Raw genomic sequence first — 18448 nt, 5'->3', positions numbered from 1 at the left:
ACTCATCCGTGTGTGATGTTTTTCCTTCAGGATGTGATCCTGACCCTGCAAGAGAAGCTGTCAATCAAATGCATCGAGCACTTCTCCCTCGTACTGGAGCAGAGGACGGAAGGCTCTGGAAGCAAACTGCTTCTCCTGCACGAGCAGGAGATGCTCTCTCAGGTAGGAGAAGTCTCCCGTCCTGTGTGACACGCGCGTTCCCGCTCAGTATTCGAGCGGCATTCGGACCGCGGTGTCATTTATCAGCGCTGGCACAGCGGGGGCGACAGCTCGCATTACACCAACCCGCTCGCGCACACCGCCAAATGCACAAGCACCACACTCACACACACTCGCCCACAGTGCCCGCTACATCCTAATGAGGTTGCAGGATCACAGGAGGACAATTTTAATATTCCTGCCGCACAATTCAGATGTGACGCTCTGCATGTGGCGTGCTCACAGGCAGGCGAATGTTCAAGAGTCACACTTCCCTGGCACAGTTGATGAAACGCACACTCTGCTGTAGTACACCTGAGTGTCAATCCTGGTGGCAGGTGTATTGGAGAAGGCCCCTGAATTTGAAAGTAGACTCCCTCGCCCTGTCTATGCTTGCACATTCAATAATTTATCGAATATGATCAATATTTAAAAGATGATCTGGTCTCTTGGTTTTGTCTTGAATAAGAAATGGACTCAAAGGCACTGACATCGACTGAGCAAGTGAGTGTTTTTTTTCTGATATACTGCTGCTGAATTACACAACTATGTTTTTAGGTTGAACGGTGGTTTGAATCTTATATCCCGCTGCTATTAATGCTGCCGCTAGTGCTACCAGTGCGTCTACTTCACCAGTGGTGGAGTGCAACTAAGTGCATTTACTCAAGTCTGATGTCACATGATAGGGATGATGGCGGTCCAGGTTTGGGGGAGTCAGCCTTGAGTAGAAGCGAGTCTTTGCAAGGGTTTTTGAAAAGAACTGCTCACAAACTTCAGCGCAGGTCTCCTCACAATGGGACAATCCTCAGGACGTACACACAGTTCGTAGAACATGAGCGGAGGGAGGTTGCTGTCCCCAGCTTTGAGCTCATCGTTGGCTTTGCAGCTCAGTGATTTAGTGTTGTCAGGCACATCAGTCGTACATTCGCCAACACTCTGCTGCTGCTCTGTTGCTCCTCCATAAGGTTGGGAAAACAATATGGGTAAAGCTCCACATTACACTGAATCCGACACTTCCCATCATGCAAATGTGTCTTTCATTACCCTCCCTGCCTGGAAAATGCCCTCATCCTCCATGCATCCCACACATCCACCTACAACAAATACTACTGCTAGTAATACTGTTACTGATACTTTGACTACCTCTTCCCCTCTCGTCTCCTCATCCCCAGGTGACCCAGAGGCCCGGCTCTGACAAGATGAAGTGTTTCTTTAGAGTCAGCTTCGTGCCTAGGGACCCCGTGGAGCTGCTCCGGAGAGACGCCGTGGCATTTGAATACCTCTATGTGCAGGTGAGCGAGCCCTGGAACTGATTCTGATTGGCCTGAAATAAAAGGTGTTGATTGCTAGTAATAAAATGTCAACTTTCGGGGGGTGGATTATCTGCCAGATGGTTTCAGAATGATTTTTGGTAATTAGCTAAAGTTAATCAGATGGATAGATTGGATCCTGTCATAACAGAAAGCTCATTTGTAAACAAAATCCTCAACTAAACCCACTTGTTACTTCTTCCGAAAATACTAAATTGCCTCCCCGTTGGATTCTTTTGCTAATGAGACAAGTGGAATAGGCTGGGAGAGGGAAAGCTAATCATCTTTTCTGGCCGGAGTTCACCGCTTTGGTCTTCATCAGGGACTGAAAGCTGTAGCTCTTTGAAGCGATCTCAAGCCACAAAGGTTGAGAACAACTTATGTGAGCTCAGCAGGGACGCGCTGCTGCTCGGAATGCCTGACGGAGAGATGAAATGCGCTTCAAGAGCCCCGGACGGACGTCGGGATTCTTATATAACCTTGCTTCCTGCTCTGCCGCAGAGTTGTAACGACGTGGTCCTGGAACGGTTCGGCCCGGAGCTGAAGTACGACGCTGCGCTGCGATTGGCCGCACTGCAGATGTACATCCTCACCATGACAACCAGGCAGAGCCAGAAGGTCTCGCTCAAATACATCCAGTAAGTTCGCGTGCGAAAGCAGTTGTGGGTATGCGTGTGTGTTTTTGCCACTCCAGAAATGATCTGTAATGTTGAGCAGCCTGGAGCTGCTCCATCAATAATAAATGATGTTCCTCTTTTCTGAAAGTTTTTTTTTTTTTGATGGGTTTACAGAAGCTTATCAGGGAGAGATGAATTCATTGTCCTATTTTCCCTCCTTGGGTGGAGGCATCTTTGACAAACTTCTGGTTCAACCGTCAAAGCACATGATCTGAAGAAATGTCAACCAGGCTTCCAAACATGGAGGGAAGAGAACCGCTCATACAAACAGATGTTTTCTTAAGTTGCACAAACAGAGATTTAAGAGAAAAAAACACTTGTTTGACTTCATTATGATGCATTAATCTGATTGAATGTGTAGTTTCAGTATGACATGCTCGAACAAAATTACACAAATTGCAAATTCAATGCAAAATTAATATTCTGTTCATAGCATTGTCATCCTGGCTTGCCAAACGACTGAGAGTTTTCTAGTGTTTGTGCTTCTGTTGGCACAGCAGCTCAAACTTCAGTAGCTGCGAGGAGGAATCTCACATTTTGTGAATGGGCTCCTATTGAGGAAGCGCTTGTCCGCAGAGAAAGCTCCTCCTGAAAGTCAGTATTCTGTTCTGTGACAGCTTGTCTGAGAGGAAACATCATCTGATTTCTAGCTTTTTGACCCCTTTCTTCCGTGGAAGTTCTTTTTTTCCATGGGGGACTTTTGTGCTGAAACCAATCTCCCCTCAACAGAAAGGAGTGGGGTCTTTCGCTGTTCCTGCCTCCCGTCGTGCTGTCCAGCATGAAGGAGAAAAACATCAAGAAGGCTCTGACGCACATCCTCAAAACCAACCAGAACCTCGTGCCTCCAGGGAAAAAAGTAAGCCGCTCTCTTTGTCTTTCTTTGCCCTTGTGAATAAACTTCTGACACACACACATGCGCACAGAGACAGTGTCTGTTTTCTGACGCAACACCTTAAAATAGCATCACTGCCATGCTCAACCTTGTAAAGGTTCTCACCCTTGTCAACCTAAGACCCTTTGTTGAGCTAGACCTTGAATGCTAATGCGAATAACAAGCAAAGTGCCTTGACAAGCTGTGTGCATAATAAGATATTCATATTCACACACACATGTCCCAGTCAGGGGCCTCTGATCCAACTTCAGCGGAACTTTGTGAAACTGCTTTAATGATACAGGCAGCTGCTGGTCTGCTCATTCTCTAACACCCGTATTTCCTTTGACACGCACGAATCAGCAGCGTGGCGAAATGAAATTAACCCGTGCAACACTTTCAACGTCAGCGAGCAATATGCCAACAGCTGCCATGCAAACAAAGTTAGCTGTAAGTGGATCTCAGTTAGAAAATCAGAATTCAGGCGTGATGTTTTCGTCTGAGAGAAGACACAAACTCTTAAAATTATAAAGGGCTCAAAAGGAGGCTAAAAACTATACATTGAGAAGTGCGTTTATTTTAAGCTAACACACTCCTCTTGTGCTTTCCTGCTGCCGTTCCACCGTAGTTATGATTGAGCCGTGGTTTGCTGTTTTTCTTAGTCTGCTCCGTTGTAACAACGGATGCTGAAGCCACAAAATGAGCGACATCGACAAATCCCATGGAGAGACCAAAACCAACAATGAATTATATACTGTAGCTGTGTGCTGAGCTCTGCCGTTATCCAAAAAAATGACTCAAAAATATCACAATGGATCACATGTTCCTTCTTTGGAACATGGGCCATGTGGTTTACTCTGGGTCCTGCTGCCACGGATGCTCACTAGAGCACCAAATATGTATTAATCCTTGCTGAATATAATTTATTCTTATTTCTAAGAACTACAGAGCTCAACTGCTTTTGGAAATTACTGAGCCTTTTCTGTAATATTACGCTACGTATTTTTGACCCATTTGAAAGATTGACGTCTTCAGCAGTAATGAATGGGGCTTGAACACACTGGGAGAAAAATTAAAACACATTACTGGTTTTGCTCTGTTTATGGGATTTGTTCCAATAAGAAAAAGAAGAGATATAGTGATTGCAAGCAGCAACGAGCAGCCTTCTCACCCTGCTTGTTTTATTCAAAAGTTCCCCCCTTCATTGCATACATACATGTAAAAATAATCTGATTTGTGAAGCGATCACTGCCGCTGAACACATCACTCCTCAGCAGGCTAATTACCATTGCTCTGTGCCCAACTCAGTCTACCTGATCCAGCTTCATGTAGTGGATGAAGGAATTCAGTTATACACACCTGAACTCCAGATGTGTGTGTGTATGTCTATGAAATATCAGTCATACTCGAGGGATATTGATCTCTTCCCTCCAAGCCCGAGCAGTCTGATGTCTTAGCTCATCATTTGCATTCACAGTGGCAGCTGATATCCACTCTATTCATTAGGGAGAAATACAGCCAAGCCGCACCAATGGACTGACATGCAATTCAAAACGTTGATGCTTCAAATTAGCTTTCTCGCTACGGCCTTGAAGTTATCGCTCAGCCCTTAACCGAAAGAGGTTGCTCGCTCAGTTATTAGGGAAGGTGGCGGTTAAGACTCTGCAAGAATTTCAGAAAAACAGGATGATTTTTAACGGAGGTGTGTGGTTTTCCAACGGGCAAGGTCAGACATCCCATTAGCCTTTTGTTTCTGGAACTGACAGTGAGGTAAAATATCACACGATTACACTGTGGGCTCATTTCATTGTTAAATTCAGGTGCAACATAGGAGAATGTACTGTATATGTAGTACAACACATTAAGGATGAGGAGCATTGCAACTGCTAAATGAACAATAAGAGCACTGAAAAAAACCCTCATGTCAGTTGCATGCAAATAAAACAAAACGCATTAGAATTAGCAAATGTAATGTGTACATATGCTCCATATGTCTCATTGCAGTGAAAGCATCAGTACTTAAATATACAACACTTTCAAGTTTGAGTTTTGAAAATCCCATTGACCCTAAATGGCTGGAGAGGCACGCATCCACACAAGCAAGCAATAAAGAGCACTGCAGTGGAGCAGATTTTGATCAGATTTAAATGATATGATGGGATATAATGGAAAATCGGCGGTCCAGATCAAAATGACTGGAGGGTGCTTCACGTCCTGACTTCCAGAAAAAAAATACTCTGTTAAGGTTGAGGTGGTCGTTTTCAGATGCCTGCTAATGTGTCGCGCTTCTCTCCTCCCTGCAGCTGACTGCTTTGCAGGCCAAGGTGCATTACCTGAGGTACCTCAGTGAACTCAGACTCTATGGAGGGAGGGAGTTCAAATCAATACTTTTGGTAAGACCTTTAGTTCTGGAGAGGATTTGTAAAAGTTGTGGAACAAGCTTGAGTTTAGTTTAGAATTGCATCTCTGTCTCTGTTAAAGTCTTTCAGGACAAAAGTTTGACCCAGCTGATTTGTTTCTGAATTCATTTTAACAAAAGCTCACTGCTTTCTGTAGCAAGGAGAGAAACAGACAGACGTGACGCTGTTAGTGGGCCCACGTTATGGCATCAGCCATGTCATCAACACCCGGACCAACCTGGTGGCCCTGTTGGCTGACTTCAGCCATGTCAACCGAATCGAGATCCTCACTGAGGACGAGACCAACGTCCGACTGGAGCTGCACGTTCTGGACGTCAGGGTGAGCCCAGTTCTGTGTGAAGACAGAAGTACCAGCAAATTTTATCATGTTTGGCACAAATTATAGCATCTGCTTTGTTTGTTCCCCCTCCTTCCACCCTGCCTTCTCTCCTTTCCTTCTTTTTTTTCCACAGCCCATCACACTGATCATGGAGTCAAGTGATGCAATGAACCTGGCCTGTATAACAGCAGGCTACTATCGCCTCCTAGTGGACTCAAGGAGATCTATCTTCAGCATGCCCCACTGCAACAGCACAGGAGGGGATGATAACAGTGAGTTATTATTAACTATGAGTTGCTTCTCAAAATGCTATGTGGCAGTAGGTAATGTTTTCAACTGTTATTTAAGTGAAATAAAATGATGTCTGAAGGGCTTTTGACAAGTTTAGACGAAGATTTTGTTTATGAGATGTGTCAAAAGATTTGTGTTTGGGTGAGAAAAGTACAGTCAACTTGCGTCATAACTGTTGTTGAAACAAGTCATGTGGTCTTTGTCGTGGCAGCAATCCATTAAAACAAGTTAAGAAGTGGATGAACACTCTCGCTCTGACGCATTTTGGAAGGAAACGACTCCAGGCTGGATTAAATGGCTTAAAAATTGATACTTTACAGTACAGCATGAAACCTCAAAATTTCTGAAGTTGAGCACTCAAAAGTCTAAAGGAGGAAGCCTGTTTAAAATTTAATCAACATAAAATATAAAACAAAGTAATAAGACCTTGTATTGCTGCTGTCTGCAGGTCAGGATCGTGTCCTGGAGTGGCCATACAGCACATCTCTGGGGGACAATGAGGAGGCTTCACCCAGCCAGGAAGAGGTCTACAACAGGGACTCTGAGTATTCAGACAATGGGCAGAGAGAAAACAGCCTCTCTCCTTACTTCCATGAACCCCAAAACCCTGAAAGTGACTCAGGGGCACGGAGAAGCCCGTTACCCCCTCCTCTTCCCCCCGCTACCAGACACAAACCTCAAGACTCACCTCGGAGTGCAAAAGTGTCATTCATTTTTGGGGGGGACCCACCCTTGAACAAGGCTAAGAGCTTAGGCTATGAAAGACTGTTGGAGAGCCCTGAGGTACCCGAGCACAGACCACCCTACTTGCACAACAACACAGACTTTCGGACACAGGACAAGGTGCCATTTCAGTTCAGTGGTCTGACGCACGTCTACAGTAACATAATAAGTGAGGAAGGTGGGGAAGAGCCACTGCTAAGGGATCTGTTTTATCGTGACACGACGGATGATGCAGAGGATGATGACGATGCTTCCTGTGAAGAAGACTCCACAGGGGGTACACCTGTGGGTGACGACAGAGGAGGTGGACACGAAAACTGCGGCAACCAAGGAGGAGGGTTAGCCACGGCAGCTGGCAAAGCCACCTTCCTTACGCTTTCTGGTTCCACTGATGACATCATCGACCTAACGTCGCTGCCTCCTCCTGAGGGAGACGATGGCGTCGATGATGAAGAGGACGATGCCCTGCTGCAGACGCTCAACCTGGCAATTGCAGCGCCACCACCGGGCTTTCGGGATAGTTCAGATGAGGACACAGCACCCGAGGGAAGGCCACTCAACACATGTGACAGTGATGATATCCCAGTATCGTTAATTGATGCTATTCCAACACATGGGGAGGCGGAAGGGAGCAGGGGAGGGGAGCAAAGGCTGGAGAATGCAGTCATGAATACTCTACAGGCCCTGGAGGCTCTGTCTGTCTCTGAACAGAGGCCTCCCCCACCGCCACCCAACAGAAACAATCCAGGTCTGTTGAACACTCTTGCAATCACAGTAATGTTTGATCACATCACTTGTATCTTTATTTACTATTTGTTTGAGCTTTTTCCACATAACCCACCTCAAAATTAATCCTGTGTCTCAGTCTACAGCCTCTCACATTCAACATCATCAATTTTGTACCTCTTATCTTCTAGGTGTTTACACATCTCGAGGCTTTAGCCAAGAGTCGTCCTCAGATTCTGGCAATGAGACCAACTCATCAGAGATGACTGAAATCTCTGAACTGGCTGCTACTCACAGGCTCAGCGAGAGCCACATGCGTCTTCTGGTGGCCACAAGAGAAGGCTACCAACCTTTACTTGAGGAGAAAACAGAATTCCCCGTCTCACCTAGTACAGGAGGTACGATCCAAAAGAAACCCCACAGTCCAACGCGGCACCTTCAGCCTCCAGCAGTTCCTCCAAGACGGAGCCCACAGTTGGACGCCGCATCGTCAGGTCGAGATGGCTTGGAGGTGAGGTCGCAGACTAGCTTCTCATCCACCCTCCAGCGCCCAAGTTCCACCACACCAGGAGGCAAGCATCACAAAAAGTCTGCAGACTCCAGTGGGAAGTACAACACCTTCAGCACAAGGGAAGGGCATCGAGGTGAGAGCAGTGGGAGCCGTAGCCGTCTTGACTTGGACCAGCGAGCTTCATTCTGTGAGCGAGTGGAAAGTCAAAGAAGACAGAATTCTTTCTTGGCAGAAAATTCTACAGCCGAGGGCCTTGCAATGAACAGCCTCCCCCGCGACCATCACAGAATACCCCGCCCTCCTTCCTCTACCTCTGATCATGTGTTAGATGTTGTGGACTTGGGGGACTGTGGTGCAGATAATGGAGCTGCGGGTGTTGAGCAAGATGAACATCTAGTTGTAGCGTCCCTGCTGTCCCCAACCAAAAAATCCAGATCAGGAGGATCTGACCAGGGATCGGACATACAAAGTGACCATCAACCCATTTCTAGACAGCAGAGTGTTGCACGGTTGTGTGAGTACCATCTAGCAAAAAGGATTTCAAATTTGCAAGGAGAAGCCCACAGCTCATTGCAGGGTTCTCTGTGCTCATCGCTCGATGCTGGTGGCAGCACGAACAGTAGCACCTGTGCCACCCCGACCGACTCACCACTTGGCCCAGGTGCGGTTGAATCAAAGCACCACCATTTGCAAAGGCACCCGCTTTCCAGTTCCTCATCCTCATTACTCAGGGTGCTAAACTATGAAGATAACAAACCTGGAATCCCTCGTTGCATCCCTGTCCAGAGCTCTCAGGGAAAAGACCTCCACCCTCACGCAGACCCTGCCCTCCTTCGCAAAATGCTGCCCAACATTCACCCTCCTGCTGCTGGGGCTGAACCGGGCCGCCCCTCCTCAGCCACACCATCCAAGCATAAAGAGAGTACAGGTACTGGAAGCAAGAGGCCCCACAACGATCTGCATGCTAAACAACAGGCCTGTTTTAAGGGGATGAACCAGAAGGAAGGCAGTGAGGCCTACAGACAACTGATTAACTATCTAACAGTCAGCCAGATGCATCAGGGAGGGAAGCTGCAAAGTGCAGGTATGGGAGGGGCAGTGAAAAAGGACACCAGACGCTTTATCACGAGCAACCCTCAGCTTGTTGAAATGGTTAAGAATAGGGGCAATACCATTGCTCGTTGCCCATGTATGCCTTCCTCACTATCATCCCCATTTCTCAGCCCAAATTTAGTCACCCCTAATACGGCCACCATGCAGCTGGATAATAAAAATCCACGGTCATACCATTCAGCCACACTTCCTGCCAAACTCAAGAGAAGTCCTGACATGCATGCTCAGCGACAGAATGACAGTCTAGATTTCAGGGCAGTAACAGCTGAGAGGAGAAGCTCCTTTTCTGGCCTGGAAAGTGAACTAGAAAGGAGTGGCATGGACCCAGAGCACTTCCTGTCACTGTATAACAGAGAGGGCTGTATCAGCCGGGATGGGGGATTCATGACAGGTGGAAACCGCCACGGTGGGGGCACCGCTAATCGTCCCCCACCTCGGTCAAGAAGCCAACCGAGTGGCAGCACAGAGGACTGGTTCAGATCAGACCCGAGAGCAAAGCATGCAGTTCAACAGCCTCCTCATCCTCGTCCTAATGATTCTCTTTGTTTCTCTGCTGCCCCCAGTGTAAGTGGTCAACGAGCAGACCTCAACAGCATCTCACTAGGAAGGGGAGACCATCCTTCAGCTTTTATCAGGCAGGCATCTACTGGGACTCGAGCTTGCATTACATCTCCAACTCCTAACACACAATGTCCACCTCCTCCACCACCTCCCCCACCGCCTCCTCCATTGCCTCTTCCTGGGCAAGCCAACCCTAGCTCCAGCAACTCAGGATGCGCACAGAATTCCATCCATTCCATCCAGTCCCGGCAGAATCAGAACCACATTCAGGCTGTTCCCCCAACTCTGCCACCGACAGATCCCTTCAGCAATAACCTGCAACGGGGTCGGGAGCTCAAACGCAGCTCCAGCAATGTTACTGCCAATTCTGGTAGTGTGGAAGTTCTGTTTGATAAGCCCAGTCGAAGCCGGAGCCAGCAGCCCTTGTCACCATCTGTGCCCCAGCAAGGTGAGACCAAAGTCCAGCGGAGGCCAACAAGGAAGCGGCTCTCCAAGAGCTACTCCCAAGGCTCCGTATCTTCCCACACCACGTGCTGGTCTACAAGCACTCGGGTTGACAGTAGAAGGGCGTCTGTTGCATTCCCATTACAGAAAGACGCCAAACACATGAAGGGCTCTCAAAAGCTGGACACCAGTCCCTGGAGATGCAATGGACCTTTTAGCTACTGCTTCTTCAAACGGAAGAGTGAGGGTGAAGAGGATGAGATCGAGTGGGAGAGGCCCAGACGAAGCCGTGGTGGGAACGATAGTGACAATGACAGTGCCACTGCGTCAGCCATATTGCCCTGTGGCTCAGTTGTGGATGCAGCTGGGGAGCAGCTGTATGGGGAGGTCCTCAATAACATGAGCTTCAGTGACCGTCTCGCACGAATCAATGCACTCAAGGACCGCATGTATGGCTTCCCTTCCGGCTTCACCGATGTCCGCCGCGATGCCAGTGAGCTAATTGCACTGGTGAGATCCAGCGTAGGGCGCTGCGACCGTGGACCCCAGATGCCTCTCCAGGATGTAGCCCAATACAAGCAGCTCCTCTCTGTTGAGTCGAAAGAATTAGGCCGAGCATGCCGGAGGATGGCGCAGGCCCACGGCAGTCCTGAGGAGATGCTGCTTGCTGTAACTTGTAGCTTCCAGGTGCTATGCTGTCTCTGTGAAGCTTGCATGTGTCTGGTCAGGGGGCTCGGAGCCTCAGCCTCACACCAGCAGAGAGAGGTTGTGGCAAAGGTGGATGAGGTTGTCATGAACTACATCTGTTTGCTCAAAGCGGCTGAGGCTGCCACCGTGGGAGCACCAGGGGAGCACAGTGTGAAAGCCCTGGTCCGCCACTCAAGCACCATGTCGGCCATTGCTAACGCACTCACCCGCTCCCTTAAAACGCTGCTTAGCAAGTAGAGGCTACTTCTTTTGCTTTATAGTGTGGCCTACACAGTCAGTAGAAGTCTGTTTTTAAGCATCTTGCTATTTTTGAGTCTGCTGGAAGAATCATGTACTTCTCATATGAGGTCTGGATCGTCTCCATATCAAAGTCAATCAAGTGTACGGCTCACTGCAGTTAGTGTTAAAGTTGCATAAAACTCACGCTGAAAAATTAGGAAGATGCTGAAAGGCAGTCCTATCTGACTGCACTTGCTTTTTCTGATGACAGTATTATAATGTACATTTCCAAAGCCATGCTGTCACAGAACTTTGTAATATGTACCTAATAGATACCCCTTTACCTGTGCATTATGTAACTTATTTAAAAATAAATGTATATAATGTACATAAATGCAATATAATTATATTATTTGACGTAGCAGTTTCAAGAAGCCATTGAGTTTTCAGCTTTATTTGCTCTAATATTGTACAGGGCTGGAGTGAATTTCACTTTCAGTTCAATCAGTTCATAAAAGTGCAGTTTTACAATTTATAGTTGTGATATAAAAATGTACCTGTAGAAATGTAAGTAAAAATGTGTGACTGTCAGTCCAGTGAGGAAATTGTTGCTCTTATTTGATTCACATGATAAATATGAGGTTGAGCTAATGGATGGCCGTGTAAAAGTGAACTGATTTCAACCCTGTTGCATAGCAATGCATTTTTTTTAAGGACTGTTAAAAATACATGGACGCTCAAATTGCGCTGCATTTACCACTGCTTCATATTTTACCAAATGGATTATTTTCAGACAAGAAGAATAACAGTATACGATTACTATTCTCCAAAAGACTAAATACATAAAACTATAATAATACTATGATATTAACAATTAAGAAAAAAGTGTTCTTTATTAGGAAATATTTCAGGTTGACCACTGTGTTAATTCTATATGATTATTTCGAAGTTTTTGTGTTTTATTATCATCTGTTTTGGGATAAATTCTGTGCTTGAATGATTTATTATGCCACACTCTGTATCAAGATGCGGCTGTGTCTCTTGACAAGAAATTCTTTTTTTTTTTTTTTTCCCCCACTAATCCACCAATCTATTAAAAAACGTTTTACAGATATTTTATGTCTCTTACCGTGTGTCTTTTGGTTTGAATGGCTCACTTTGACAGACAGTCAGCACTGGTGTGTTCTGAGTGTTGTGCCATCCTTCCATAACAATATAATTTAAATGTCAGTTTCATAGAACTGCAATGAATAAAGCATACAGTTCTTGCAGCTGCAAGAATTGTATGCTTATGTCAAAGCTCTCATGTCAATATATAATCCATGTTGCAGAATACATTTTGTAATATTCATAAAAACATATGGTTATTATGTGGCTGCTCATATTAAAACACAAGATACCCTGTGAAGGAACCGTCCACTTTTCAAACTGAATGCAAAATGTGTTCATGCCAAGTTACTGATTTGAATTTAAAGACAACATAAAGAATTTAATACTATTTGATATCATTAGTATATTATTATAGCATTATTTATGTTATTTTTATACTGTTTAGAACATTTGATAAACTTTTTATCACTATGGTGTGTAGCCCGCGCGCACTTACGTTGAGTCCATGCGTGCACGAGGGCGCGCATGGGGTGTGTTCACGTGACCTTTTACCCGAGCTGCAGGGGAGACGGAGGGGAGGGCATTGGTGACCTTATTTGCATATTGGGCGCCTGTTCCACACACGCTGCGACGTTTACCAATCAGGTCGACGCATGCAGCAAACCACTCCCGCGCGGCAACTCGTGTCGCGCGCCTCAGCAGCATTGTATTCTCAGTGGAGCGGATGGAGGTTGTGAGTTTGTACTGACCTGCACTTAGGCAGGCTTCACAAGTGCGAGTACTTTTTGTGGTAGTTCGTTAAATTCAAAGAACTTTGCATTTGTAGGGGATATTGGCGGGCTCAAAAACTGCACTGACGCCTGTGGAGGAGTTGCTGACCGACTGCCGAGTTCACCAGCTGAAGCCACCGACCGCCGTGGAAAAGTTATTGTTGGGCACCCCGTGGGGGGTTTAAAGTTCAGCTAACAGTAGCGTCACAGGCTACTAGCAGGTAGTTAGCTCAGTATCCTTACCAGTTAGTTTGGTCACAATGGCAGCGGTGTGCCAGTCACGACGTGCTTTGGTGGAAATACCTGCTCCACAGCCCAAAATTGCAGGTTAGTCTGAAATGTGAGAGCTTTATTTTTAAGCTCAAATTTGCTGTAACGTTAACTCCTTTGTGCTGAAGGCGCCACTTTGCTCTCATGCTAATGTTATCACAGGCGCGCGCGCAGGATTAACAGTTAGCTGGTATGAGGTTATTGTTAACAGCAACTTAACTGTGTTACCTTTACACAATTATAGTGGTATATATTATACACTGACGTATATTTCACTCGATTTATACGTCGCGCCTGTGTAAAACCAGTTGCAGTGCAGGAAATATTAACACTAACTACTGTCACCCAAAGACAGAACACAAAGTTTGAATTTTCCCATTTCTTTCCACAGCTCGAATGAGGAGGTCCTATCTAGAAGTACTAAGTGCTCGTTTGTCCCCATCTCCACTTCCAAGAGTTAGAAGCACAACTCTAGGCACAAAGCGTGTGCAGTCATGTAAGTAACCAAGAGAAACCACCATCGGTCGCCCTGCAAAGCGTCATGTGTGGCTGGTTTTGTGAACTGACTTCATAGGAGGGAAAATGGAAAATGACACTTGCTGTGGTGTGTTACTGTCCTAATCATACGCCTTTGTTTTGCAGTGGACTTGTCCATTGGTAGCATGTGGAGTCGGGGCATGGAGGAGCAGTGTGACAAGATGGATGAGCACCATACCCCCCTCTCCAAACAGCAGCTTGTGCAGTTAATCAGATCCCTCATCCTAGTTGAACAGGTATCTATCCTGCCAATCTTAATAAGATGAGATGGAGCAGTTTTCATCCTGAGCAGAATTTTATCAGCAAGATATAAAATAAGATAGATTAATGAACTGCCAGCCTTCACCTAAAATATGATGTGTTGCATTTTAGAGCCAAGAGCCCAGGATCCTGGCATCAGACCTGAAGTATCTCCAGGAAGACCTGCAATTAAAGAAAGCGAATGTTTACAGGTCCATACCATATTCTCGGTTTGGCTCCAACAGGGATGCTCACTGTTACAGAAAGGCATATCCTCACCTGGTGGCATTTAAAGTGAGTTAAGTTATGGCATGTTTGTGTAAATGCTAACACTTTTTGGAAACCTACAGATTTATTTTTACTTGTTTACTGTCTAATTCTCATTTGCAGAAAAGTGATGCGTTTTATTTTAGCCTTTAAAAGGAGCTGTTGGCACTTTGAGAACACCCCTGCTGTTCTTTTCTAATTAAGCTTTTTTTCTTTTCTCCATATAGTGACTTTTTGTCACCAGTGTATCAAAAAACTGCTCCATATGTTACCTCCATGTGGCTCATTGTGTGGAGTGTTTCGTGTCATCCTAATCCTTTACCTCCTTATCCTCACCCTCAGGTTTCGTGTCAGGAATGGGGCCAGGTTCTTTTAAGGAACAAAGAGTGGGACGCAGTGTTGGAGCACACACTGATGGCGTGGCGCTACACCAGTGAGTTGCCGCAGTGGGATACAGCGAACCATAACGCTGTCCGAGAACAGTGTTACAGCATTTTGGCAGCTCACAGCCTCACTGCTCTTCAGCACTACCACCCTGAACCCAACAGAGGACGCGAGCTCCTCAGAAGGTAACACTTTAGTTATGGAGGATATGTCCACACAATTAATTTATTTTGTTTTCTTGCGTTCATGGATGCATCTGAAAATGAGTGAACCAGACACTCAGTGGTGCGCCTGTGCACTAATAAAGTCACTTAATTTCCTTCAATTATGTGGCACTAATAAGATGTTTACTGCAGGCTGCCCACATCCCTCTCAACAATAACCTTTTCCTCAAAGAAAACAGTTCAGCTCAGGTTACTGTGAAAATCAGGCTACAGCAAACCTGTATGGAAGTTATTACCATACTGTGCTTTTGCATTTCTGACCACTGTAAAGCAGAGAACTCTCAAAACTGTGACATACTTGATAAACAACAGCTCACCGCCTTATTTTTGCTGATGAGTTTTGCCAACTTAAATTTCCAACTGAAGCAGTGCATCATGGGTGTCCCACTGGAGTCCTGTCTTGCCACCTGTTGAATGTAAGTTCATTCACCTTTCAGCGCAGGGTTGGTACACCAGCCTGCAGAACTTAGCTGGGTCTGTTTGCCTTGATAGAAGCACTTTCCCTCACAACCTGGGTGTTTCCTTCAGCTCTCACTGGGATGCATAAAATCTGTTGGTGGGTGATCTTTATCTGTCATCTTAAGTGTTCTAGCAGCTGAAATAAAATTTAGAAACACAGCCTTAAAATGGCTGGTACTTATATTCCGAGTTAGCATGGAAATGTACTTGCTAATTAGTCATTAGCTCGCTGTACGTGCCAACTGTCTAGCCTCTTGATGAACTGTCAAGCCTAGATGCTGCCATATTCATAGGTGTTTACTTTTCTTACTGTTGTAGTTGGTGTTGTAATCCATTCGTCAGCCCCAGAAATTGTGTCGATCATCAGTTTTAATAGACACTAGAGGTCAACCGATCTAAGCCAAAAAAGTAATGATCAGTTGGAGCAGCATTCAAAACAAATTATGTCAAGTATACAGTGACATTTCCGTCACTTGCCTGTAAAGTGGTGCTGTATGTCTCCGTGCAGGCATTAGATGCTATCAGAGCCAAGTTCAGTCAATGGTAGTTTGTAAAACATCCTATTGGTGCAGATGAATCCGCCGACCTCTAATAGAAACAAGAAGGTACCCAGGTGAAAACTGTCTAACTGATGACTCTTCTGTTCCTCTGTCTCTAGGTTGAAGATGGCCCAGTTGCGCAGCCAGTCCGTTGGGCCGTGTGTTGAGGAGTTGCAGAGGATTATGGCATGTACTGATGTCTCCTCCATGGACACAAATTAACATGACAAATTGAAACAGCCCTTGATAGGAAGAAGGCTCCCCACCCCTGTTCTAAGTGGTTGGAAGTGTATTGAAACCCCTTATTTAATCATATTGTATTTGTACATCAGCTGGGAGGTATTGCTACGAGGAGTGTGACATGTCTTGCGTGGCACATCTCGTCTTCTATTCGTCATTGGTTAACGTTACATTCATATGTTACCGAACAGCTTGTTTTCTTTCTAGAGCAACATCTGAGAAGTGTGATAGCTATAATGTATATTTTTAGACCAGAATGACTTGCATTGACTAGTGAAATGTTGAGAGTTTGAAACAGCCTTTCGTGTCGCTTTATAAGGATGGGTGTGTATGTATGTCTTTGTTTTTGCTCACAATACTTGAAACTGTGCCATGTGCCAGTCATTGACTGTCGATATCGGTATTTTTTTTATGTCTGTCTGGTTTATAAAGAATTGTCTTTGTTACTGATTGCACTGTTTGTCCTGAAAACTTGAAGATTTTTGATGAAATAGACCACTAATTTCAATAAAGTCGTCGCTTTGTACTGGCGAAAGGCTTGCTCATCTGTTGGGAGTTATGGCCATACTACAGTAACTGTAACGATCAAACTGGTGACCATTCAGTTACCAGTCAGCCTTACCAGTATGACAGACTGCAGTTAGACGTGTCGTTTGCACCTAAAGTCGCTGTCATCAGATGTCTGCGTGCAACACTTTTATTACTTCAGCACAGCTGTTGTTTACAGGCTGTTGTCTCACAGCAAACGTGTGGAAAAACTGCATACAATGACATTTTTCATACAGTGCATTAAGACTTGTGAGACAACAATGTATGATGCTGCTTGTGTTGTTTTTCTTTTTCATGGATGAGAATTAAGGCTCTACTGTTCTTTGGGGGGTTTTTTTGGAGTGGAACAGCTATAAATTTACCATGCCTTTTTGAACCCTCCAAATAATCTGTGCACACAGTGTAGTTTTGCCCTGAAGCTAGTTTTTGTCTGAAATTGATTAGTCGGCTGGGATAGTTTGATTTGTAGACTGTGGAGTTTGCAAAGCCCCTTGAATGGAGACTGCTGCCCCTTAAAGATGGGCCATTCTGGGAGATAATAGGATTAATCTGTCAATGGATTGATCATTTGTCCATTCCAGCAGCCTTGGCTCGGCCCCTTCAGTTACCACTTTGCACCACTAGGTGGAGCCCACGCTGCACTGTCATCCAGCGTCCCCATCCTTGGGCTCAGCCTTTAGCCTTCAGCGGAGGCGCATTGTTCACATCACTGTAGAATCAGCTGTTGCCATGGCGCTCTATAGAGCGAATATTAAATAAAATTTAAGTGCTATTTATGGTTGAAGATGATCAGTGGCGGGTTGAGAGGCCGTTGGCTGACGCACAGACTTCCTGCTATGCCATGCATCAGAAATAAAGACATCATATTACTGAGCAATATTACTTACTGTTACTCATATAGAGACATCTGTAGCGGTATTATTGTCCTTCAGGGACTTTGATCTCCAATGATATGCTGTTTTTATGTAGAAATATATTGTACCTTAAAGGACTTTGTTGTGATGTTTATACTTTAAACACCAGGATTAATACAACTATTTGTCTCCAGGCTACTGCAGAGAGTGGAATATCGTAATATTACAGAAATATATGCAAATGTGGCCAGCTCACTCACATAGATATGTGGTGTTGAATTGTAATCTGTAAATCGGAGATTCAATTGGTAGGCTGCTGGTGGTTCAGGCTCCCACAGTTTAGCCCACATAAACTGGCCTACATCGAATCCCCCAGGAGTCGCTCTTGTATGTCTCACTCTGTCTTTTGTTGCCTCTCATTACCAACAGAAAAACATGTTTGACTAAGCCATCACAGGAAATGAACTTTCACAGCTGTGTAAGAGAAAACAAAATGGAGCAACATCATAGAAATTTTATGGCGATAATGTCAAAATTAGTGGTGCAAATTGTTCCTTTTACAAACTAGAACAACTAGAGGCTGATTCATATACTCTGCAAATGCATGGCCTGCTCTTATAAGGTGAATTCTTGGATGTTTTCTTTGGAGGTTGACCTCCGTCCTGCGCCAAGATCAGAGAGCTAGCAGCTACAAAGACGGACCTCCTGGTTTGTTTGCCCCTCTGCATCACTGTTGCCCTTTCATAGAGCGGTAAATTCTGTATGGGAACACCCCAAAGGGCCCAAATACGTTCTGTCACTCGAGCTTAGCCCAGGAGAGGATGTAAGAATATTTCACTATTCCCTTTGCTTATCATCTCCCAAGTAGCTCCATAGATAGCGTCCTTGTGAATGTCTTAATTCTTTATGTGAAA

At 45.3% G+C, this 18448-nt stretch overlaps 2 protein-coding genes across 3 annotated transcripts in view; both read left to right on the top strand.

Moving 5' to 3' along the window:
* The window catches only part of LOC139327769 (FERM and PDZ domain-containing protein 4-like), a 45127-nt gene extending 32923 nt beyond the window's left edge, over nt 1–12204 (top strand). For both annotated transcript variants that reach the window (XM_070957725.1, XM_070957724.1), the window contains exons 8-16: nt 31–162; nt 1371–1490; nt 2010–2146; nt 2915–3041; nt 5360–5449; nt 5613–5795; nt 5929–6067; nt 6535–7557; nt 7727–12204. In XM_070957725.1, the coding sequence (XP_070813826.1) occupies nt 31–162; nt 1371–1490; nt 2010–2146; nt 2915–3041; nt 5360–5449; nt 5613–5795; nt 5929–6067; nt 6535–7557; nt 7727–11109 (5334 nt within the window). In that variant the 3' untranslated portion in view covers nt 11110–12204. The remainder of the gene's footprint in view (nt 1–30; nt 163–1370; nt 1491–2009; nt 2147–2914; nt 3042–5359; nt 5450–5612; nt 5796–5928; nt 6068–6534; nt 7558–7726) is intronic.
* Nucleotides 12205–13160: 956 nt separating this feature from the next.
* Nucleotides 13161–16284, top strand: LOC139328003 (uncharacterized). Its single transcript, XM_070958110.1, has 6 exons — nt 13161–13298; nt 13633–13737; nt 13884–14014; nt 14151–14312; nt 14628–14854; nt 16011–16284. The coding sequence occupies exons 1-6, from the start codon at nt 13232–13234 to the stop codon at nt 16111–16113; spliced, it is 795 nt and encodes a 264-aa protein (XP_070814211.1). The 5' UTR covers nt 13161–13231; the 3' UTR covers nt 16114–16284.
* Nucleotides 16285–18448: the final 2164 nt, after the last annotated feature.

Source organism: Chaetodon trifascialis, chromosome 24 (genome assembly GCF_039877785.1).
Source record: "Chaetodon trifascialis isolate fChaTrf1 chromosome 24, fChaTrf1.hap1, whole genome shotgun sequence".
In the NCBI taxonomy this organism is placed as follows: Eukaryota; Metazoa; Chordata; class Actinopteri; order Chaetodontiformes; family Chaetodontidae; genus Chaetodon; species Chaetodon trifascialis.
Note: the sequence above shows the minus strand (reverse complement) of the source record. Positions and strands in the feature narration are given on the sequence as shown.

Coding starts and splice junctions, on each gene's coding strand:
- LOC139328003 (XM_070958110.1), top strand. CDS start 13,232: ATGGCAGCGGTGTGCCAGTCACGACGTGCTTTGGTGGAAATACCTGCT. Junction 13,299..13,632: donor TCCACAGCCCAAAATTGCAG/GTTAGTCTGAAA, acceptor TTCTTTCCACAG/CTCGAATGAGGAGGTCCTAT. Junction 13,738..13,883: donor CACAAAGCGTGTGCAGTCAT/GTAAGTAACCAA, acceptor TTTGTTTTGCAG/TGGACTTGTCCATTGGTAGC.